The 19,511-nt window shown below is 46.1% G+C and overlaps 1 protein-coding gene across 1 annotated transcript in view; it reads right to left on the bottom strand.

The window, feature by feature from the left end:
- PKHD1 (PKHD1 ciliary IPT domain containing fibrocystin/polyductin) overlaps positions 1-19,511 on the bottom strand; it is a 378,814-nt gene that overhangs the window by 195,865 nt on the left and 163,438 nt on the right. The window contains exons 29-33 of the mRNA XM_083175049.1: positions 12,318-12,516; positions 10,852-11,006; positions 7,549-7,743; positions 5,589-5,714; positions 3,801-3,934 (exon numbers count right to left, since the gene is read on the bottom strand). Coding sequence (XP_083031175.1) covers positions 3,801-3,934; positions 5,589-5,714; positions 7,549-7,743; positions 10,852-11,006; positions 12,318-12,516 — 809 coding nt within the window. The remainder of the gene's footprint in view (positions 1-3,800; positions 3,935-5,588; positions 5,715-7,548; positions 7,744-10,851; positions 11,007-12,317; positions 12,517-19,511) is intronic.

Below are 19,511 nucleotides of genomic sequence, written 5' to 3'. Positions count from 1 at the left end.
TCATTCACACAGGCACACACCTTCATATTGATGGAGGTTTGGGCACGTAGAGAATTTGTGTAGAAATCAATTTAGTCCCTGATTTCAATGCATTTTAGAGCTTTATGCATGTTAAATTTTAGGTGAAAATTACTAATCTACAAATGCCTGAGGAAAGCAGCAGGAGCATCGCACCTCACCTGAACCAACTCCAATATCACCGTGCTAGATGCACTGGTTCCTATGCACCCTGAGACTCGGGAATGTGGCCCTGCGGCACAGCGCTGGGAATGGCTTACATCCCACTGGATGGTGTCCAAGATGGCATTTCATTTAACAACATCAGTGTTCTATAGAAACCTGCACAATGAGGCATATTGCAGTACAATTACATACTAAATTCATCTAGTGTATAATGCCAAGCAATGGCCATCCAGCTGTTGTGGAACTACACATCCCGATTTGCATATTTAGCCCTGCCCCTTCCGCCGAAAAAAGCCACGAATTGCGGCAGTTTAAAGCTTCTGCCACTGTGGAAATGCGGGGCGGCGGACTGCTGGAATCTGGGAGGGTTGCCCACCTTTTCCGGGGGGGCCGGGAGGGTAACGTGATTTTCGGGAGCCTCCCGGTCATTCCGGGAGGGTTGGCAACCCTGCGTATACGGGTGAGATGAGCTATAAATAGGCAAATATATATCAGTACTTGGATCTTCATGAGTACACATCCGGTCACCCAATACTATTTTTGCGGATCCTCGAATCTTAGTGCCCTCATTGAAATTCTAAGAAACAGAGTGTTTGTGGGCAATCTTCGGTCCCATCTAAAGATCAAATAATTTGATGTTCGGTGACATATCTATTTTTGTACAGTCCATACTTTGGAAACACAGACCTTGCCATTGTCTATCAATTTGAGATACTCCGAGAAGTGCAATTTTGCCCTTCAAAATTAATCAACATGTTTCAATGCCCCTGATGAAGTCACTTAGATGACGAAACGCGTAGGGCCAGCCACTTCACTGGATTGATCTGAATTCTCTGTGTAATCATATATACTGTACATTGATTGTTTTATTATGTATGTTTCCTAGCCATTTGAGGCCGTTTTATTAAACACTTGGATTTTAAATTGTGTACTTCATTATAGCGCACTCTGATTCTTTCTGTGTGTGTATGTATATATATATATATATAAATATATATATATATATATATATATATACATATATATATATATATACACATACACACACACACACACATATACAGTATAGGCTATTTTTCTGTGCACAATTCTTATGAGTAATGTACACCTGATTTACCACTGAGTAAGCAGTGTGGTCAGTGCAGTCATTGTGTCAGTATAGGTAACAGCGGTGTTCCCGGGGTAAGACCCTCCTGTCTGCTACATGGAAGGCAGTACTGACAGTGCGCAAACCCACTAAGGTTACAGCTAATGTTGTTGTGAGTTTTATTGGAGCATAGTGAGGCGCATGCAGGTCATCGAGAGAAAGCACAGTATAAAACAGCTGCAGTTCTATCAGTAACACGTTATAGGGCCATTGGGAGGGCTGGCAACATAGAGCCTGCAGAAGGTACAAATAGATGTCTCAGGATCTTCTAGCAGCACGCTGCAGTGGATTCTATCTATCTGTCTATCTATCTATCTATCTATCTATCTATCTACATATACAGGTTGAGTACCCCTTATCCAAAATATCCCTTATCCATAGTTTCCAGAATGTAATTTTGTTGTTGTTGCTAAAAGCACTACTTGGACATCTGTAACTGGCACTACTGAGGATATGATATGTTACTGGCACTACTGGGGGCATGATATGTAACTGGCACTACTGGTGACCTCTGTAACAGCACTACTGGGGAAATTATATGTAATTGGCACTACAGGGGACATGATATGTAACTGGCACTACATACTGTCTGTGGAGGCAATTGATTGCTTGGCATTCAAGTTCAGTACCTGAGGTAGGCCACAAACTTTGTTTAATGTTCTGAAATCTTGATTCATGCACAAATAAAATATATTTGTGTGTATTACTATTACATGTGTTTGATGTGTTTGTACAACATAATGCAAGATATATCAAGATACATCATTCAAATATAAAAATATTCTGAAATACGGAATAATCTGTTATCCAAAATTGTTCTGGTTCCGAGCATTTTGGATAAGGGATACTCAACCTGTATGTATGTATGTATGTATGTATGTATCTATGTTTGTCTCTATCTATCTATCTATCTATCTATCTATACACAGTATATATATATATATATATATATATATATATATATATATATATATATATATATATATATATATATATATAGGGCGATGACCCGGCACTCCAACAATGAAACGGTAGTGGCCCTGGTGCCTTCTCTGTAGCCTGGACGGCTACTCAATAGCAGGGTGATCCGGTAAACGGAGGGGGTGGAGCGGCACTCAAATGGACTTAAATCTCACAGAATACAGCAACAACGGTTGCCCTGACAACCCACACCAGTGGGAAGTCATGTGATTACAGCCTATGCCGGAAGCCTGCCTCCGGACCCAGCGCGGCAACAGGATCACGTAAGTGCACTGTTTGCTATATATATGTGTATGTTATATCACTTCTGTTAGTTTTCTGCACTACCCTGTTGTTATATTGTGGCACCAGCTGTCCTGAGGAAGGAGATAATGTCTCCGAAACTGTTGACACAGGCTGCGTTTTTGCACTACTTTTAATCATGCTGTGAATACACTTTTTTTGTACACTGGATTGAGAGTGCCGCCTCTTATTCTCCATTTATTTGGAAAATTCGTTTCTATATATATATATATATATATATATATATATATATATATATATATAGATAGATAGATAGATAGATAGATAGATACAGCACAGTCCTATATTAGTAGTAATTAATGATACTACTCTCTATACAACAAAAAGAGCGTTCAAGTGCCCTCAAAACAATACAGAGTTCTCTCTGCTGACCTCTAGACAATACAGGGAACATTCTAGTTGCCTCTATATTGTTGGCTATCAGCATCCCATGCTCTGACACTTACTGTTGTGCTTGTGATGTACAGCAAAGCACTCACATGCCAAGAGTAGCCGCCTGGTACAGAGCCAGGCGGAGGCCCGCCATCATTCAGGTCACAGTGGCTGCACATGAGGTCATGCAGCTGCTGCGAACCAGCCGGCAAATGGTCCAGACATGCCTGCGTTGTCCGGATTGTTGCCCGCAGCACTCTGTCGCCCCCCCCCACACACACACAACGCCGAGCCAACAGCCATCCCCTTCATTTCTAAAGGCCTCTATACCCTAGTGAGATCTGGTCCTATTTAACCCGATTCTGACGGATCGGGCCGATTAATCGGACCAAATCTAATTTGTTGACATTACTTCCGACCCGATACGCAGTCCCATTCGCATCAGAGTCGGGAGGTTGTACGGGCTGCACATAAGATAAATCTGTGATAATGTGATAAATCTTATGTGCAGCCCGGAGCCGGGCGGGGGGACACTGCGAGCCGGCGAGTGGATGCAGAGCGGCGGATGGGGGAGCCAGGAAGCGGGCAAATTAAAATGCAAATGAATGGGCAGCCATTGATTGGCACTCACCTCGGAGCCGGCATCGGCAAGTGTGTATGAAGTGTGTGTGTGTAGGGGGGTTTGGGGGGGGGGGGTTGTTTGGACTTTTTCATACTTTACCAACATGTGGCCGATTGGGAAGGAGGAAAAGTGTCCCGAGGGGACGCAGAATGTCGACCTTGACGGGGATGAGATACAGAAGTGTCCTCTTACCTCTATGACATTAGAAGGTGATCTGATATACATGGCGGCTGGCGCCAATGTCTCGATGTTGGAGAGGCCGGTGGTTCCTGAAATCCTTATAAACACATTGCGTGTGACCTCATTGTGGCTTTCTGAATGTTCTCCTGCAGTACAGGCAAAGCATATACAGTATTATAATATAACGCTTTATAACACGTAGGTGTCCTTTGTATTTACTTACCTCCTGCAATGGGCTATTAGTACAGTCATGGTATAGGTGGTAAACAAGGTCTAGGTGGACCACTAATGGTCGGCACTGACTAAGTCGACACCTAAGAATGGTCGACATTGACAAAAGGTCAACATAAGCATTCAGTCGATATGAACATGGTCAGCATGAATAAGTTCCACACGAGTTCTTTTTTTGGGGGGGGAGTTGCCTATGTCAACATATGTCAACATGGATATCGTATAAGTATACCGCGGCCCCTCGCGCGGCGCGCTGCGTTCGGCACACTGTTACAGTATATTCTTACTGTATTCCCACTTGGAAGAAAAAACACCTTTTTTTAAATAAAAAAATTGAAAAACTCATGCAGTACTTCAATTCAACCATGTCCATGTCAACCGTAAGCGTGTGTCGACATTCTGCCAATGTCGACCAATCTTAGGTGACAACTTAGTCACTGTTTCCCATTAGTGGTTGACATAGACATTGTCTACCCGGTGACTGGATACTATTAAGTACATAGCAACAATTCATAGAATTCAGCAGACTCTGCAGCTTCTACATCATTGTATAAAAAAAAACAATTGATACTGTAAATACAGTAGGCCCTAAAACTAGAAGAAATGGTTCGCTACCTCCCGCACCCTGCAGTAGGCTCCTATTTTTGCCGTACACCTCCTGCTGCCCTGCATTATACTCCTAATCTCCCGGATCCTCCAGATTCTGCCAGAGGTGTCACTAAGGAGTTTCTTTGCAAGGACAGTGATTTGTTGTAGCTGCTAAAGAGTGCCTGCTAAGGACTCTCATGTTCCCCCCTTGTGGGGATCCCTGACAGGAGAGACAGGAGAACATGATCACGCAGGGTCTTTCTTATCTGTGCTGATGTGCACTCATCCATAGTGTGCTGCTACTGTTACGGAGTAAGGGCCTTACACACGGGACGACGAGCGTTCTGAGCGAAGCTACTTCGCTCAGAACGCTCGATCTCTCTCAGCACACAGGATTTCAGTGCTCTGTGTGCTGAGGGAGGTGTCAGGGTCAGTGTGCTCCATTGAGAACGTAAGCCCTGTTGACCTTCAGGTGTCGACTTAGTGACAGTGTATCCCATGGTGAGAGGAAGTGGGGGCATCCCAAATGTTTTCCTGAAAATACAGAGCAAAATTAGGGAATCCTCTCCAGTGTGACCCCGCTCCCCCTCCTTACTGATCAATTAACATGCAAAAATAAATCACATTCCAGCACTCCAGGCTTTCAGACATTAATGAAAGCTGCTCAGCTGAAAGATTAAATCTGATGAAAATCTATTTTTACCCATCATTCCCCCTGGCGGTGGCCCATCCAGAACTGATGAGTGGTCCTCTGCCTGGGTCTCAAGCCAATGTTACTGCATCTCGTTGACCCAGCACTGATAACTAGGAAGCACCTAAACTCAGTGGCAAACACAGGTTTTCAAGAAGGGGGAATTCTAAATGCAGCCCACCAGCTGCAGAACATTGGAACAAGTGCGGAAATCTGCCGGAAACGTAGAAGACACTAGTAATGAACTGAACCTAGCCCCTTACCATCTGATCCCAGCGACTCCGACTCACCAACCATCAGGCTGTGACCTTTGATGTTGTAGAATATATTTTCCTTCACCGTGAACTGTGAAATCCCAGAGAGGCTGATGCCACGTGCGAAGGTATTCCTGACCACGCAGCCACGTATGTAGGAGCCTGCAACAAGAGGAGAGCGGATGTTTCTATCCAGAAGCTATGAATAAAAATATTTATTTATGGGTCAACCGGTCTGGTTAAAATATAGGAATAATTTAAGTGACTATCCCGTGTATCAGATATTGGACCTCTTATCTCCTGCAGGGTTAGCCACTGGAATCCAGTAAATATTTTTATTGATAGGATATCCACCTCTAACTACCATAGGTGGATAGTCACCTATATTCTAGGAATCATATACTCAGGATAAGCCTTTCAGAAGTTAATTCACTATGATCATGATGTTGTAGAAGGATTATAAACTGTTTCCCCTGATGAAGTCTTTGTTTGACGAAACGCGTTGGGTCTATGTTTATATTGCCTTAGAGTGAACAAATAAAGAACACTTTTGGAAAATTATCCTCATTAATTTCATGAACTTTTATGGAACATGTGGACTGGTGAATTGAAAAAAAGATTTTAGGCGCTATACCACCATTTGGGGAGTGTATTATGGTTATCGTTTCCTAGCCCTCAGGTAACCTGGTGGACAAGCAGCCGAAATTGTCATTGTGAATTTTAATTGTAAATTTTATTGGTAAATTTTATTGGTAAATTTGTGCATACAAGTGCGGGAAAAGTATTGGGGTTAATATATATATATATATATATATATATATATATATATCATATTTCATATGAGGTCCGGCACCTCCCACTGCCACCCGCTCCACTGGACAAAAACCTGTCCTGATGACGGGCCCCGGCACTGTTGACACACAGTAAAAAGTTTTTTACACCTTTCAAGAGCCTGGAGTGACGCTGCATTATTCATAAGTATATATATATATATCTCGTGATCGGCACTCATCTTTTATCGCTGTACCGGTATGGCCTGGGTGCCTTCCTGCGTCTTTGCACACGATATGCAGAGGCGTTAATGCTGTATGTCGACATGCACATGGTTGACGTTGACAAAAGGTCGGCATCTGCAAAAGGTTGACACGCACAAGATTGACAGGGACAAAAAGTCAAAATGAGCAAAAGGGCGACACGGCACTTTTTGGGATGTCAATGTCCATACATGAGCCTCCGGACTGTGCACTGCTTTGATTGCCGTGCTTTATCCACTATCAGAGCACTTGGCACATGTTCCCATGTGCTGTTCTAGTCCATGTGGTTGGTAAAGCATGAAAAAGTGAAAAAAAAAATTGTGAAATAATTGTGTGGACCTTTTTGTTTGTCCACCATGGCCTTTTGCCACTGTTGACCATGTGCATGTCAATCTTTTGCAAAATTTCTTGTTATGCCACTTTCAACCTACCATCCGGATACCAACCTATACATGTCAGCTGGATCCCCCCGATAAGCTTGCAGTACCACCTCTCGCTGGCCGGTGGTGTTGTAGAGACAGTTTCCATGAGTCTTCCATTGCTATCTCATGTAAACCATTCATTGTAGTCTATTCTATGGTATATTGTATATACCATACAAAATGTCTCCTTTGTAAAGCGCAACAGAATATGCTGCGCTATATAAGAAACTGTTAATAAATAAATAAATGTATGTTCAGCCATTAGATCATGTCTTTCTACAGGTACAGATGTGTCCTCATACCCGATTGCCACAGTTGCGCCAACCAAAAAGCCCCCAGTGCACAAGGTGCCCACGCACTTGTCTTTTTCGCTCAAATGTACGTCTTGCTAAATCGCTCGGCGTGGCTGACTCCTGCCAAGCGCAGCCTGCCGCGTGGTGTGTACTGCAGTTCTTCTCTAGTAGAACCCAAGTATTATAATTAGCAGGATAGGTCAGTTTTCTTTTGACATATAATTCTGGGAAGACAAATCTTTCCTACCCGACATGGGAACATCACCGGCAATGTTGAGTGCGCTCAATGGGTTTCTAAAGGTCCGTCCGCCGTATAGGAACCCGACTCCGGAAATGTGTATCACACTGGGCTCATCCTTTAAGGCTTGTGCCATAAAAACCGAACCCAGGTCTTGGGATCCCAGGATTTTCTCACTTCTACCGTATTGGCACTGGGAAATAGCTAAAGGGGACACGAAAATACAGTTACAACATGACGATCGTGTGCGAATATTCATTAGGAGTTACCCAGCTGTTACCTAACATAACGCACCTAGAGGTAAAGGGAACACAAAACTAACTAGTGCATGTGACTATTCATGAGGGGAGAAACATCAGTGTACCCAGAGCAAGGGACTTGTCTCCATTTAATGAACAGGCTCCATAGCAAAAGTTTGTAAGGACCCCTATGTATCAAACAATGGTAAAACAATGTATATAACCAGGGGTTAAAGTGAGGGGGAACTCGGTGGAACTGAGTTCCACCACCTGTTATGGTAGGGGGAACTAAGTTCCACCTGAAACACAGCCCTGGACAGTAGTTCCAACAGAAAAGCCGATTCCAGCAGCTTCCTTTTCTGGCACGGCGTATGTGATGTCATGCTGTCACAACTGCTCAGGTGAATATCAGAGGAGTGGAAGCTGCTGGACAGAAAGGGACAGATATGTGTCTTATGTCAGATATATGAAATGGGCACTTACTGCATTTTTTGCTAGGGGTACTACTGCTGTGGGCATTATGTGTATAATCAATACTACTGTAGGCATTATGTGCAAGGGATACTACTGTGTGCATAGATGTAAAAGAGACACTTATGTGTCATAACATGAATAAGGAGCACTACTTTGTGCTGTAACATGAATCAGGGTCACTACATGTGGTGTAATGTGAATATGATTGTGCTGCTGTGTTGCATCATTTGAATTGGGAGTACTATTTTGAGATCACTGTCCCTTTATAAAGTATCAGAGGCAAGGCATAAAGTTTATAGATTGCATGGGGTGCCAAAAACCCTGGCAGTACCCAGGGCTCCACCTAATTGGGGGAGTCCGTGGCAGGGTAAATGAGTTCCACCACCTCTCTGGGACCACTTTAAGCCCTGTATATATCATATGTTACTGTGACAGGGAAGGTGGCCCCTCTCAGCTCTGGGCCCCATAGCAGCTGCACCCCCTGCACCTATTGTAGCTACACCCCTGTATATATAACATGTAACTGTTACAGGGAAGGTGGCCCCTCTCAGCTCTGGGCCCCATAGCAGCTGCACCCCCTGCACCTATTGTAGCTACACCCCTGTATATATAACATGTAACTGTTACAGGGAAGGTGGCCCCTCTCAGCTCTGGGCCCCATAGCAGCTGCACCCCCTGCACCTCTGGTAGCTACACCCCTGTATATAACACATGTAACTGTGACAGGGAAGGTGGCCCCTCTCAGCTCTAGACCCCATAGCAGCTGTACTCCCTGCACCTATAGTAGTTACATCCCTGTATATAACACATGTAACTGTGACAGGGAAGGTGTCCCCCCTCAGCTCTGGGCCCCATAGCAGCTGCACTCCCTGCACCTATGGTAGTTACACCCCTGTATATAACACATGTTACGGTGACAGGGAAGGTGGCCCCTCTCAGCTCTGGGCCCCATAGCAGCTGCACTCCCGGCACCTATGGTAGCTACACCCCTGTATATAACACATGTGACTGTGACAGGGAAGATGGCTCCTCTCAGCTCTGGTCCCATAGTAGCTGCACTCCCTGCACCTATGGTAGCTACATCCCTGTATATAACACATGTAACTGTGACAGGGAAGGTGGTCCCTCTCAGCTCTGGGCCCCATAGCAGCTGCACCCCCTGCACCTATGGTAGCTACACCCCTGTATATAACACATGTAACTGTGACAGGGAAGGTGGCCCCTCTCAGCTCTGGGCCCCATAGCAGCTGCACTCCCTGCACCTATGGTAGCTACACCCCTGTGTATAACACATGTAACTGTGACAGGGAAGGTGGCCCCTATCAGCTCTGGGCCCCATAGCAGCTGCATTCCCTGCACCTATAGTAGCTACACCCCTGTATATAACACATGTAACTGTGACAGGGAAGGTGGCCCCTCTCAGCTCTAGACCCCATAGCAGCTGTACTCCCTGCACCTATAGTAGTTACATCCCTGTATATAACACATGTAACTGTGACAGGGAAGGTGGCCCCCCTCAGCTCTGGGCCCCATAGCAGCTGCACTCCCTGCACCTATGGTAGTTACACCCCTGTATATAACACATGTTACGGTGACAGGGAAGGTGGCCCCTCTCAGCTCTGGGCCCCCTAGCAGCTGCACTCCCGGCACCTATGGTAGCTACACCCCTGTATATAACACATGTAACTGTGACAGGGAAGATGGCTCCTCTCAGCTCTGGTCCCATAGCAGCTGCACTCCCTGCACCTATGATAGCTACATCCCTGTATATAACACATGTAACTGTGACCGGGAAGGTGGTCCCTCTCAGCTCTGGGCCCCATAGCAGCTGCACTCCCTGCACCTATGATAGCTACATCCCTGTATATAACACATGTAACTGTGACCGGGAAGGTGGTCCCTCTCAGCTCTGGGCCCCATAGCAGCTGCACTCCCTGCACCTATGGTAGCTACACCCCTGTATATAACACATGTAACTGTGACAGGGAAGGTGGCCCCTATCAGCTCTGGGCCCCATAGCAGCTGCATTCCCTGCACCTATAGTAGCTACACCCCTGTATATAACACATGTAACTGTGACAGGGAAGGTGGCCCCTCTCAGCTCTGGGCCCCATAGCAGCTGCACTCCCTGCACCTATAGTAGCTACACCCCTGTATATAACACATGTAACTGTGACAGGGAAGGTGGCCCCTCTCAGCTCTGGCCCCATAGCAGCTGCACCCCCTGCACCTATGGTAGCTACACCCCTGTATATAACACATGTAACTGTGACAGGGAAGGTGGCCCCTCTCAGCTCTGGGCCCCATAGCAGCTGCACTCCCTGCACCTATGGTAGCTACACCCTGTATATAACACATGTAACTGTGACAGGGAAGGTGGCCCCTCTCAGCTCTGGGTCCCATAGCAGCTGCACTCCCTGCACCTATGGTAGCTACACCCCTGTATATAACACATGTAACTGTGACAGGGAAGGTGGCCCCTCTCAGCTCTGGGCCCCATAGCAGCTGCACCCCCTGCGCCTATGGTAGCTGTGCCATTGCTCAGGGGTCTAGTTAGGGATGTATACAATAGATGTGACATCTGAATCTGTATACATACGTGAGACTCCGGCTTGCCGGCAGCGGCGGTGACGGGTGATGTATTGCTCTGTCAGGTTCCCTTGCACAGTAATATCTCTGCTCAGCAACGCTACAATTGGCCTCAGATACACCCAGTCCGCTTCTATGTATTGCTCCAAAATCTCATAGTCATATCTATAGTAAGGAAATCATATTTAGTTCATTTTGAACCATGCATGCAAATTACTGCTTCCATATTGGCAGGCTATAGAACCAGATCAGGCCATTAACAGGTTCTAGGCCCTAGACGTAGTCAATGTGGGATTCTGAGTATTTCTAGTTGTCATTACTTCCCTGCAGTGTACAGATCGCACATACTCATAGACTGGAATTAAACAACTGAAATGCCAATTTACAATTAGAATTGAATCTGTTGAACAAAAATGTTGGTTGAAGCATTTAGTCATTGCAGCCTATTTTATACACCGTTCTCTATTTTCGGCCTATTTTAAGGCCTTTAGCATTGCTAAACTCATCAGTGCATGTTTTATTCTACAGAATGTGCCAAACTGTTGATTTAGCCTCCCCTATGGTTCCTGCTCTCTCTCCCTGATATAGTGTATTTGTGACTGCAGCCTAAGGACGGCCTTTTTCACTTGTACCGAGAGGGCCTTTAACCATATTGTGTTGTGGGTTCAAAGTAACAGCTTCCACATGTAATGTAACACCTGGAATTTCTGCCACACTTTTTTGCCTACTTGAGTGCTAAAGAAATATCAAAGGAATAGGCAGCGAAAAAACGCTGCATAGCGAGTGGGTCTGAATGAGGCCCAGTATGTCAGTCGTCCAATTACTTTTGGTGCCTTTAAAAAGAGATTTTTCGCTTAATTAAAGGTGTTAATCAAAAACATATATATATATTACGAATTTGTACTAAGTTGTCTATTTTTAAAATTGACCATCAAAGGTGAATTATCTCTGTAAGGTTCTCCTGAGCACATAACTCTATCAGCACAGTATTACGTGCAGGGGCGGATTGGCCCGCCGGGAGACCGGGCCATTTCCCGTTGGGCCGGTACTTATTTGGCTGTTTTTCACCTGTCTGGGCTGCCGCTTTCACCTGGCTGGGCCGCGGCCCTCGGACTGCGCTACCACAGCGTTTAGTGCCCGCGGCCGCAGCCACCAACTGGCCAGTGCCCACAGTCAATATGGTCGCCGCAGGTCGCTTTCTGGTGACCCGGGACGGAGCGGCTTCAGCGTGCATGGCGGTGGGCGTGCATGGCCTCAAGCAGCGTGTCAGGTGACATCACCCGAGAGTTTTAATGGCGGAGGATATCGGATCTGGACCTCCCTTGTTACTACAACTGGAGACGTCTACACATGCCTTAGATGAAACAGATGAGAGTCACAAATAAGAGTATAAACCAGCCAAGTTCAAAGAGATATCTACACAGTGTATCCATAAACAGAGAACCCCATGTTAGTTACTTTGCATTGGCGGCTCACCTCAGGGGTGGTCTGATGGAGATGTGTGTCCCATTTATGTGGTGTATGATTAGCACCTCTTCCAGCTTTATGAGGTCTGCTCCACACAGGACTACCTCATCACCCACACGCCAGTCCACGGGATCCATTACAGTAAGTGCAGTGTCATTAGCTCTAGCAGTGACGGCCAGGTGTGTGGAGATGAATCGTGGGACCCAGCCTAGAAGTAAACATGACATAAAAATCGTCACATTTATCTATCCCATTATACTATAAGAATAAAGTAGAAATGCCTCCATCATTTTTTTTTGTTCTTTAAATAGAAAGTTAAGTCGCTTATCATGTATCCAATTTATCCAGGAAATTATTTAGTTATACTCTTACAAATAATTATCTCCTTTTCAAAATGTCTCTGGATGGAAAACAAGTATGGCTGTCTCATACAAACACAGTCTCACTGCCATCACTTGGCATGCTGAGAGCTGAGGAGTAGACTGAGGATGAGGAAGTCACAATGTAGGTATGGATCAAAATGGATTCCAAGGCCTCTCTGCTCACTACACCATAGGATCAATTTAAGAATGAGTCAAACCAGTCTAGCATCTGTTTTTGAAGCTAAAAGGGGTTATAATTTTAATAGTATATTTACTTAATATTGATTTACAGTAGATCGATTTCTAATCAAACAAAATCAATCAAAATGAAAGCTATTTCAAGGGCTAAAGTACACATTTATTGATTTTTTAAAATGTTAATAAATGTGTTTTAGATCCTGAAGCACAATAATGATTTAGATTATGTTTTATCGATTTAAAATTTAAAGAAAAAGTAAATATTTCCCATACTAGCTATGACATCACTGCAGGGATCAACCACTCCTCTGTAATTGGACGCTGTGGTTCCCTTATGGAGCCATTTAAATAAAGGATAATAATAAAAATAATAATAACATAAATACACAATATATGATGGGATGTAGTTAATATGCTGACAGACGGGGTCCCGGGGGTCAGGATCCAAGCGCCAAAATTCAGACTGTCCACATTATGGCCAGCCAGGATCCCGGAGCACAGGGTCTATTTTCCCTTGTGGGGGTCCACGGCCCCCATCTATGGAGAAGAGAACCTTGTGTTGAAAGAAACGAGCCCCCATGAAAGCACTGTTTCAAGCACAGCGGGCACGTTAAATTGCACTCAAACTCCTGCCAGCATTGCGTCGGTTGGGATCCTGCTGTCAGGATTCTGATTGCCGGGATCCCGGCTGCCGGAAAATCCTCCCTATGAGATTATTACACACTCACCGGGCCATTCGCAGCATGGAGCGAGGGACGGCGGAGATGACGGCGCTGGAATCTGAGAACACCCAGGGTTTTATGGGCTTCCGCATGAAACTGCCGGGCTCTCCCGATGCCTGTCGGGGGGCGGGCGGATGATGTCACATAACATCAGCCGCCTGCCCCGCCTTTGTCCCACGGTGCGCAAATAAAAGTCGAAGGCGGGACAAATCATTCAATGGTCGGCAACCACCGAAGGATTTCTCCCAACAGCTGAGGCATGTGTTCTCGTACACACCCCCTCACATGTCGGCGACGAGGGGGGGGTGTATTGGGCAGGGCGGTGTCTCAGGCGCTCGGTAAGCTTACTGAATCAGGCCCTTAGTCCAACGTCCATCACGTAGCAGTACCCTACCATACGCGCACGCGCGTCCCAGTATCGCGGCGGCTGCCCAGTTCAGGGGGGGGTTGGGGCAGCGAGGAGGACCGGTGGAGACGGCGGGGAGGCATCGGAGACCCCCACCAAGCTCCGTCGCCACGGGGCGCGTGGGCGTCTTGTGCACGCACGCCCCCTGGCGGGAGCCGGCCGCCGGCGTGGATGGCGGCAGAAACGCCATCCACTGCAAGGATAAGGTCGGCTCCATCTGAATAAGGCCATACATCGGCCATACCTGACTCACTACCTACATACACAGTATGAGCAAGTTCTGGATCACAGCGGGCACACTCAGACAATGGTCATATATCCAGTAAGGCTCCATTACCCCCCCCCCCCCGCCCTCCCCCTGTGCTTGCCAGCCATCCCAGTCAGGTCAGTTACACAATTTCCCCCTTGACGGACACATTTAAACACGTTCCCTTCAATCTTAGACATTTCTGCAGAAGAACAATGAGGACTCTCCCCCCTGTACCTGTCCTCCCCCCCCCTCTGCCCCCCTTCCTTCCTGCACACAAGCAATCTCTTCCTCAGCATTGTCTGCATACAGCTGGTACCATTCTTATATTATTGCCACTTAATCTATGGTGCTATTGACTGAGAGGAGGAATATTTGCCCGCAGGAATTAGCAGGCACGGGGAAAGGATCATTTAAATGCTAAGAGCAGTTGGCTATAACGACAACATATTGCTAGGTAAATTTTCATTGCTGTCAATTGAATTACACATTATTCTTAATGGGAGGTTGTCTGTTACACAACGCTGAACATTTGCCCGATTATGACCAATTTTGGACAATTTGCAGAGGAAAGATACGACCCCGAGGAAGCGAGAATTAAAAAAAAAAAACTCACAAAGAAAGTTAGGGGGAGAGAGAACGCCGCGTGAATAATTTATAAGCCAATATTTTATCATTTCTACGATGCCTCATTTGGATACTTAGATCTCTTTCACACTTGACTCAAACTGCACGGAGGGACTGCGTGGAAGGGAATTAACATATCCCGGGAGGTGCAGAAATCATGTACGAGACCGTTCTTAATTGCATACAGAATAGGAAGTTTCACTCCGGCGTGTCTAGTTCTGCAGCCCGTTATTACTGCGCTCAGGAAAACATTTCCACTCACAAACTTCAGATGTGGCCGTCAAAGTCTGAGGGATCAAATTAAAGACGTTGTTTGCTTAACTTTAGAGGGAAACGCTATCCCTTAAAGGGCCGCTAAGGCCTGAAATAGAAATGGGTTGACATAAGTATGAAGGGCTTGCGCAAATATGTACTGTACTTCAAAATGACAGCTTCTGCAATGTACTTCCACTTTGAGCTGTGACAGTTTTTACTTTCACTTTGAGCTGCGACAATTATTAGCCCACAATTTCTTCACTCCGCCCCCAGTCCCAGTCTGCTCCTACCTCCAGTCTCTCTCTTCACATCTCCCTCTCTCCATATCCAGCCAGTGTGAAACAGATCAGTGTCCCAGCAAAAGAGCTACTGCAGCTGTTGCGGCAGGGTTGCCTATCCCCCCGGATATGTGGCCAGTCTCCGGCGACCCATAGGATGATGCTCGGTCACTTCGCTCCTTTCCCGCCTCATCAGGGCCCCCACGCTCCTTGTCTTCATGGAACCTTTTGGGTGCTGGCTGCAGCCTTCAGGAAAGCGTGGTCAGATAGTGACCTCTACCATTAGGACATTCAGTACGCCTTCTGATTCTCAAAATGTTTCCAATTTGGCCACATATGAGCATGGAAGATGGACCAAGGGCCTGATTCAGATCACAAAGCCAAATCTTTCTCAACTGGACAAAACCATGCTGTACTGCAGGTGGGGTAGATGTAACATGTGCAGAGAGAGTTAGATTTGGGTGGGGTGTGTTCAATCTGAAATCTAAATTGCAGTGGAAGAATAAAGCAGCCAGTATTTATCCTGCACAGAAACAAAATAACTCACATAACTCTTGCTTTATTTGCCCTACCTGCAGAGAACATGGTTTTGCCCATTAGAGAAAGATTTTGCTTTTGCAATCAACTCTGAATCAAGACCATAGATCCAACCAATCTGGTTCTGAGGTCAAGCAGCCAAATCTGCCCATGTAATATAAATGTAACTACCTACATTACCTGTTAGTGGAATGGTACCACTTACCTTTAAGGCGTGCCATTTACAAAAGCCGAGTACATGCGATGTCAGAGATAACCCTGTGTCTCGGTCAGTAACACTGTATTCTCATTTAATTCAATGGGGATTGCTGCAATTTCCCGAGCTCGGAATACCTTAGCATTTCAGAGTGAGACCCTTATAACGTCATCTCCAGATGGCCGATGGTGTTAATTGTTACAGCGTAAAGGATACAATTTCGCTGATGAGAGATTTTCATTACGCAATGGGTGCGCGGATCATTGGATTGACAGTGTCTAGGTTAATAGTCACTAGATCGACCATGAATGGTCAAAAGGCACAAGGTTGACACACATCTGTGGAGAAGGGGGGCTGCTGCACTGCCCCCCCTCCCTCGGCTGCCACCGCTGCTGAACCTCTCCGCTGTTTCCCAGCTGGTCTCCTGACATATTCACTCTCCCGGGTACAGTGCATTCGCAGTATTGAACCCGTTTTTGTGGGCTGCTGCCGGGAACGCCTCCCAATGGGACTGCCTCGGTGACTGGCAAGTCAGACTTCCAATAGGAAGTCACTGACAGGCACAGTGGAGCCAGTGTAGTCTTACAGACTGCATCTGGCTTCACTACAGTGGCGGATTTTACCTGGGGGGGGGGGGGGGGGGGGGGGGCTAAAAACCGCAACTGCATATAACTTATGACTTTTAGAAGTCAAAACCCTGGCGCATGATTAAAAGCTGATGATGACGGGTCTAGCTTCCTTCTGTATATGTAGATATACAGTTCAAAAGCTTCTTAAACAAGTGTCTTTTTTTTTGGGAGGGGGGGTTATTCCAACTGCACTTGCCATACTGCCCCATCGGCATGGACCTCAAGACTGGCATTCAGATTTACCAACAGCCAGGTCTGAAACACAAAGTAGCGAATGGTGCAATTTTTTACTTTGATAAACTGAGTGATTTCCAAATAAAGAAGGTAAATGACCAATTTTGAATACTCCCGATGTTATACCTCCTCGCCCCCAAGAGCCTGCATGTCAGAAACACAAGCCTTGTGGCTTTCCAGCGCCCAAACTACCGCGGCCTTGCGCGAACCAGCACAGACGACATTCCCACTCCATATCCTTCAGAGATGCAGCTATTGACTAACTGGAACATTTCCGCCTTTCATTTTGACGACCCATCTGAAACAGGTTAATGGGAAATGATTTCTTCCCCTGTCAGTAATACTTAAGGACACAAATCGCTCTTGTCAGTCTCCATTTTCTACTTTGCGTCGGCCATCAAACGAGGAGGAGGAAAATGGCTATTGAAACACAACTGTTAAACGTGACAACTCCCGTCAACTGTTTTGTGTAGGGAGTGCGGTAAGTCGAAGTGGAGACAGTGATAAATTTCCTTACTAAACAATCAATAACAATCTTTGTATCCTGGGCCGTGTCAGGGGGGCCGTGATTAAACTGTCAAATATTCAGAATTCCCTGTTTTCAAACTGACACGGTTTTAAAAAATGACGCCTGATTGGCAGCCGGTTTACGGGTGGCGCGTGCTGATTGGCAGCAGAGCTTCCCCTAGCCGAGGGCGATGATGAAATTTCCCAAGTGCAACCAGACCACCCGAGAACCAGCCTGCCATTCAATGGGGATTCTGGGAATTTTTCTCCTACCCAATTTTATTTTTAGTTTTTATTATTATTATTTTTTTTCCATCTCGCATTAACATATCAAAGCCGACAGCTGACACGGCTCACACAGGCAGGCTGAAAACGAGCGTGGCTGTGGAATATATTCAACTTACTTTAAAAAAAAAAAAGGTTGGTGCGGGAGTGTTGCGAAATCTAAAAAAAAAAACGGCTGAGAATTTTGAAGTCTGTTTGTTTAATGATTCCGAACTGTGATATCGCTATAAAAAATAACATTGACATGCTCTCCAATTTGTTATACGCCATAGACCGAAATGGTATTAAATTGGAACCAGCACGGACTGCTTGCGTTTGATGTGAGTGAAGGCAAATTGATACAGCCCTTGTGTTCCAGGCTCGCTCACTACCTCAGTGTTAAATCATGGTCCGCACAAGTGTTTCCAATGAGGCCTAATTGCAGCCATCCAGCGGGGCATTGCCTTGCATAGATTATTGAAAAACTCAATAACTTGGCTCCATTACACGTAACAAAAAAAAAAGGAAAACGAAAACTGAATTTTTTTTTTTATTATATCCAGCTCCAACGGCCAATTAGGCATGTGTTCCAGCGGCACGCCATCAACGTTACTGCGGTAATATGGTACCTCTTAGCATAATCTTTTGTTTGAAATCCGCAATCCTCCTGATAATGATAAAGCTTAATGTTTTTATAGGTGTGGTAATCTGAGTCAGATACAGGGAGAGCTGGTACAAATTTCTTCATTCCGAGGAATTCCAGGACAAGCTGCAAAGCAGAACCAGGAACGCGGAGAGGAGACGTCTGTGGCCGGAACACACACAGGGGATCTGACTGTCTCTCTGTGGCCCCAGCAGAACGCAACAAGGAGGTGATTGAGGCAGTTAACACCTACAAAGCTGTTGGCTCTTACAGTGGGGATGCTCCAGAAATCAGGTAAAGGGGCCGATGTACTCAGCCTTGGAGAGTGATAAACTGGAGAGAGATAAACTACCAACCAATCAGCTCCCATACATCCCAACTTCTGACGTCCCGAGGCGGGACGTAGCTGCTGCGCGCCGTAGGTGCGCCAAAAATTTCAGGGTGTGGCCTAATTCCAGGGCGTGGTCTATACTCGCGGCTCTCCCGCGAGGCCACGCCCCCATTGTGCCGCTATGGGGGCATGACCCAGAGGTTCTGTGAGCCTCTAGCCATGCCCCCAGCTTCCTGGCTGCGGGAATAGACGCTGTGCGCATGCGCACAGCGTTTATTGCCCGCTGCTTAGCAGCCGACAGGGGGGACTCCCAACAGCCCCCCCTCACCGCGGGACACTGCCGGCCACGGGAGGGACAGCGGGACAGGCCCTGATAATCGGGACTGTCCCGCTGTAATCGGGACTGTTGGGAGATATGAGCTCCTGACTCCCAAATTACAGGCTGTGTTTTTCAAAATGACAGTGATTTGCGGCACTGCAATATTGGGTGCAGCGGGGCGAACCGTATATAGTGCTAAACTCTGAACGATATTGTTACCGATATCTTCAGTGATATCGCTGAGCATACAGTCAATGGGGGTGAGGCGGTAGTAACCCATGGAAACAGGCTTCATTCGTTGTTTGTTACATACACAATGGGCAAAAAAAATGGGTGAAAAATAATTTGATGGTCACCGACCATCGAATGTTTTTTTTTTCCTTTCGCAAATAAAAGTCAGTCTAGGCTTTTATTTCTGACAGAGATGGCCGAAAAGGGGCGGGTGCTG

Source organism: Crinia signifera, chromosome 3, assembly GCF_055691185.1.
Source record: "Crinia signifera chromosome 3, ASM5569118v1, whole genome shotgun sequence".
NCBI lineage: Eukaryota > Metazoa > Chordata > Amphibia > Anura > Myobatrachidae > Crinia > Crinia signifera.
This window is presented reverse-complemented; position numbering and strand designations above follow the sequence as displayed.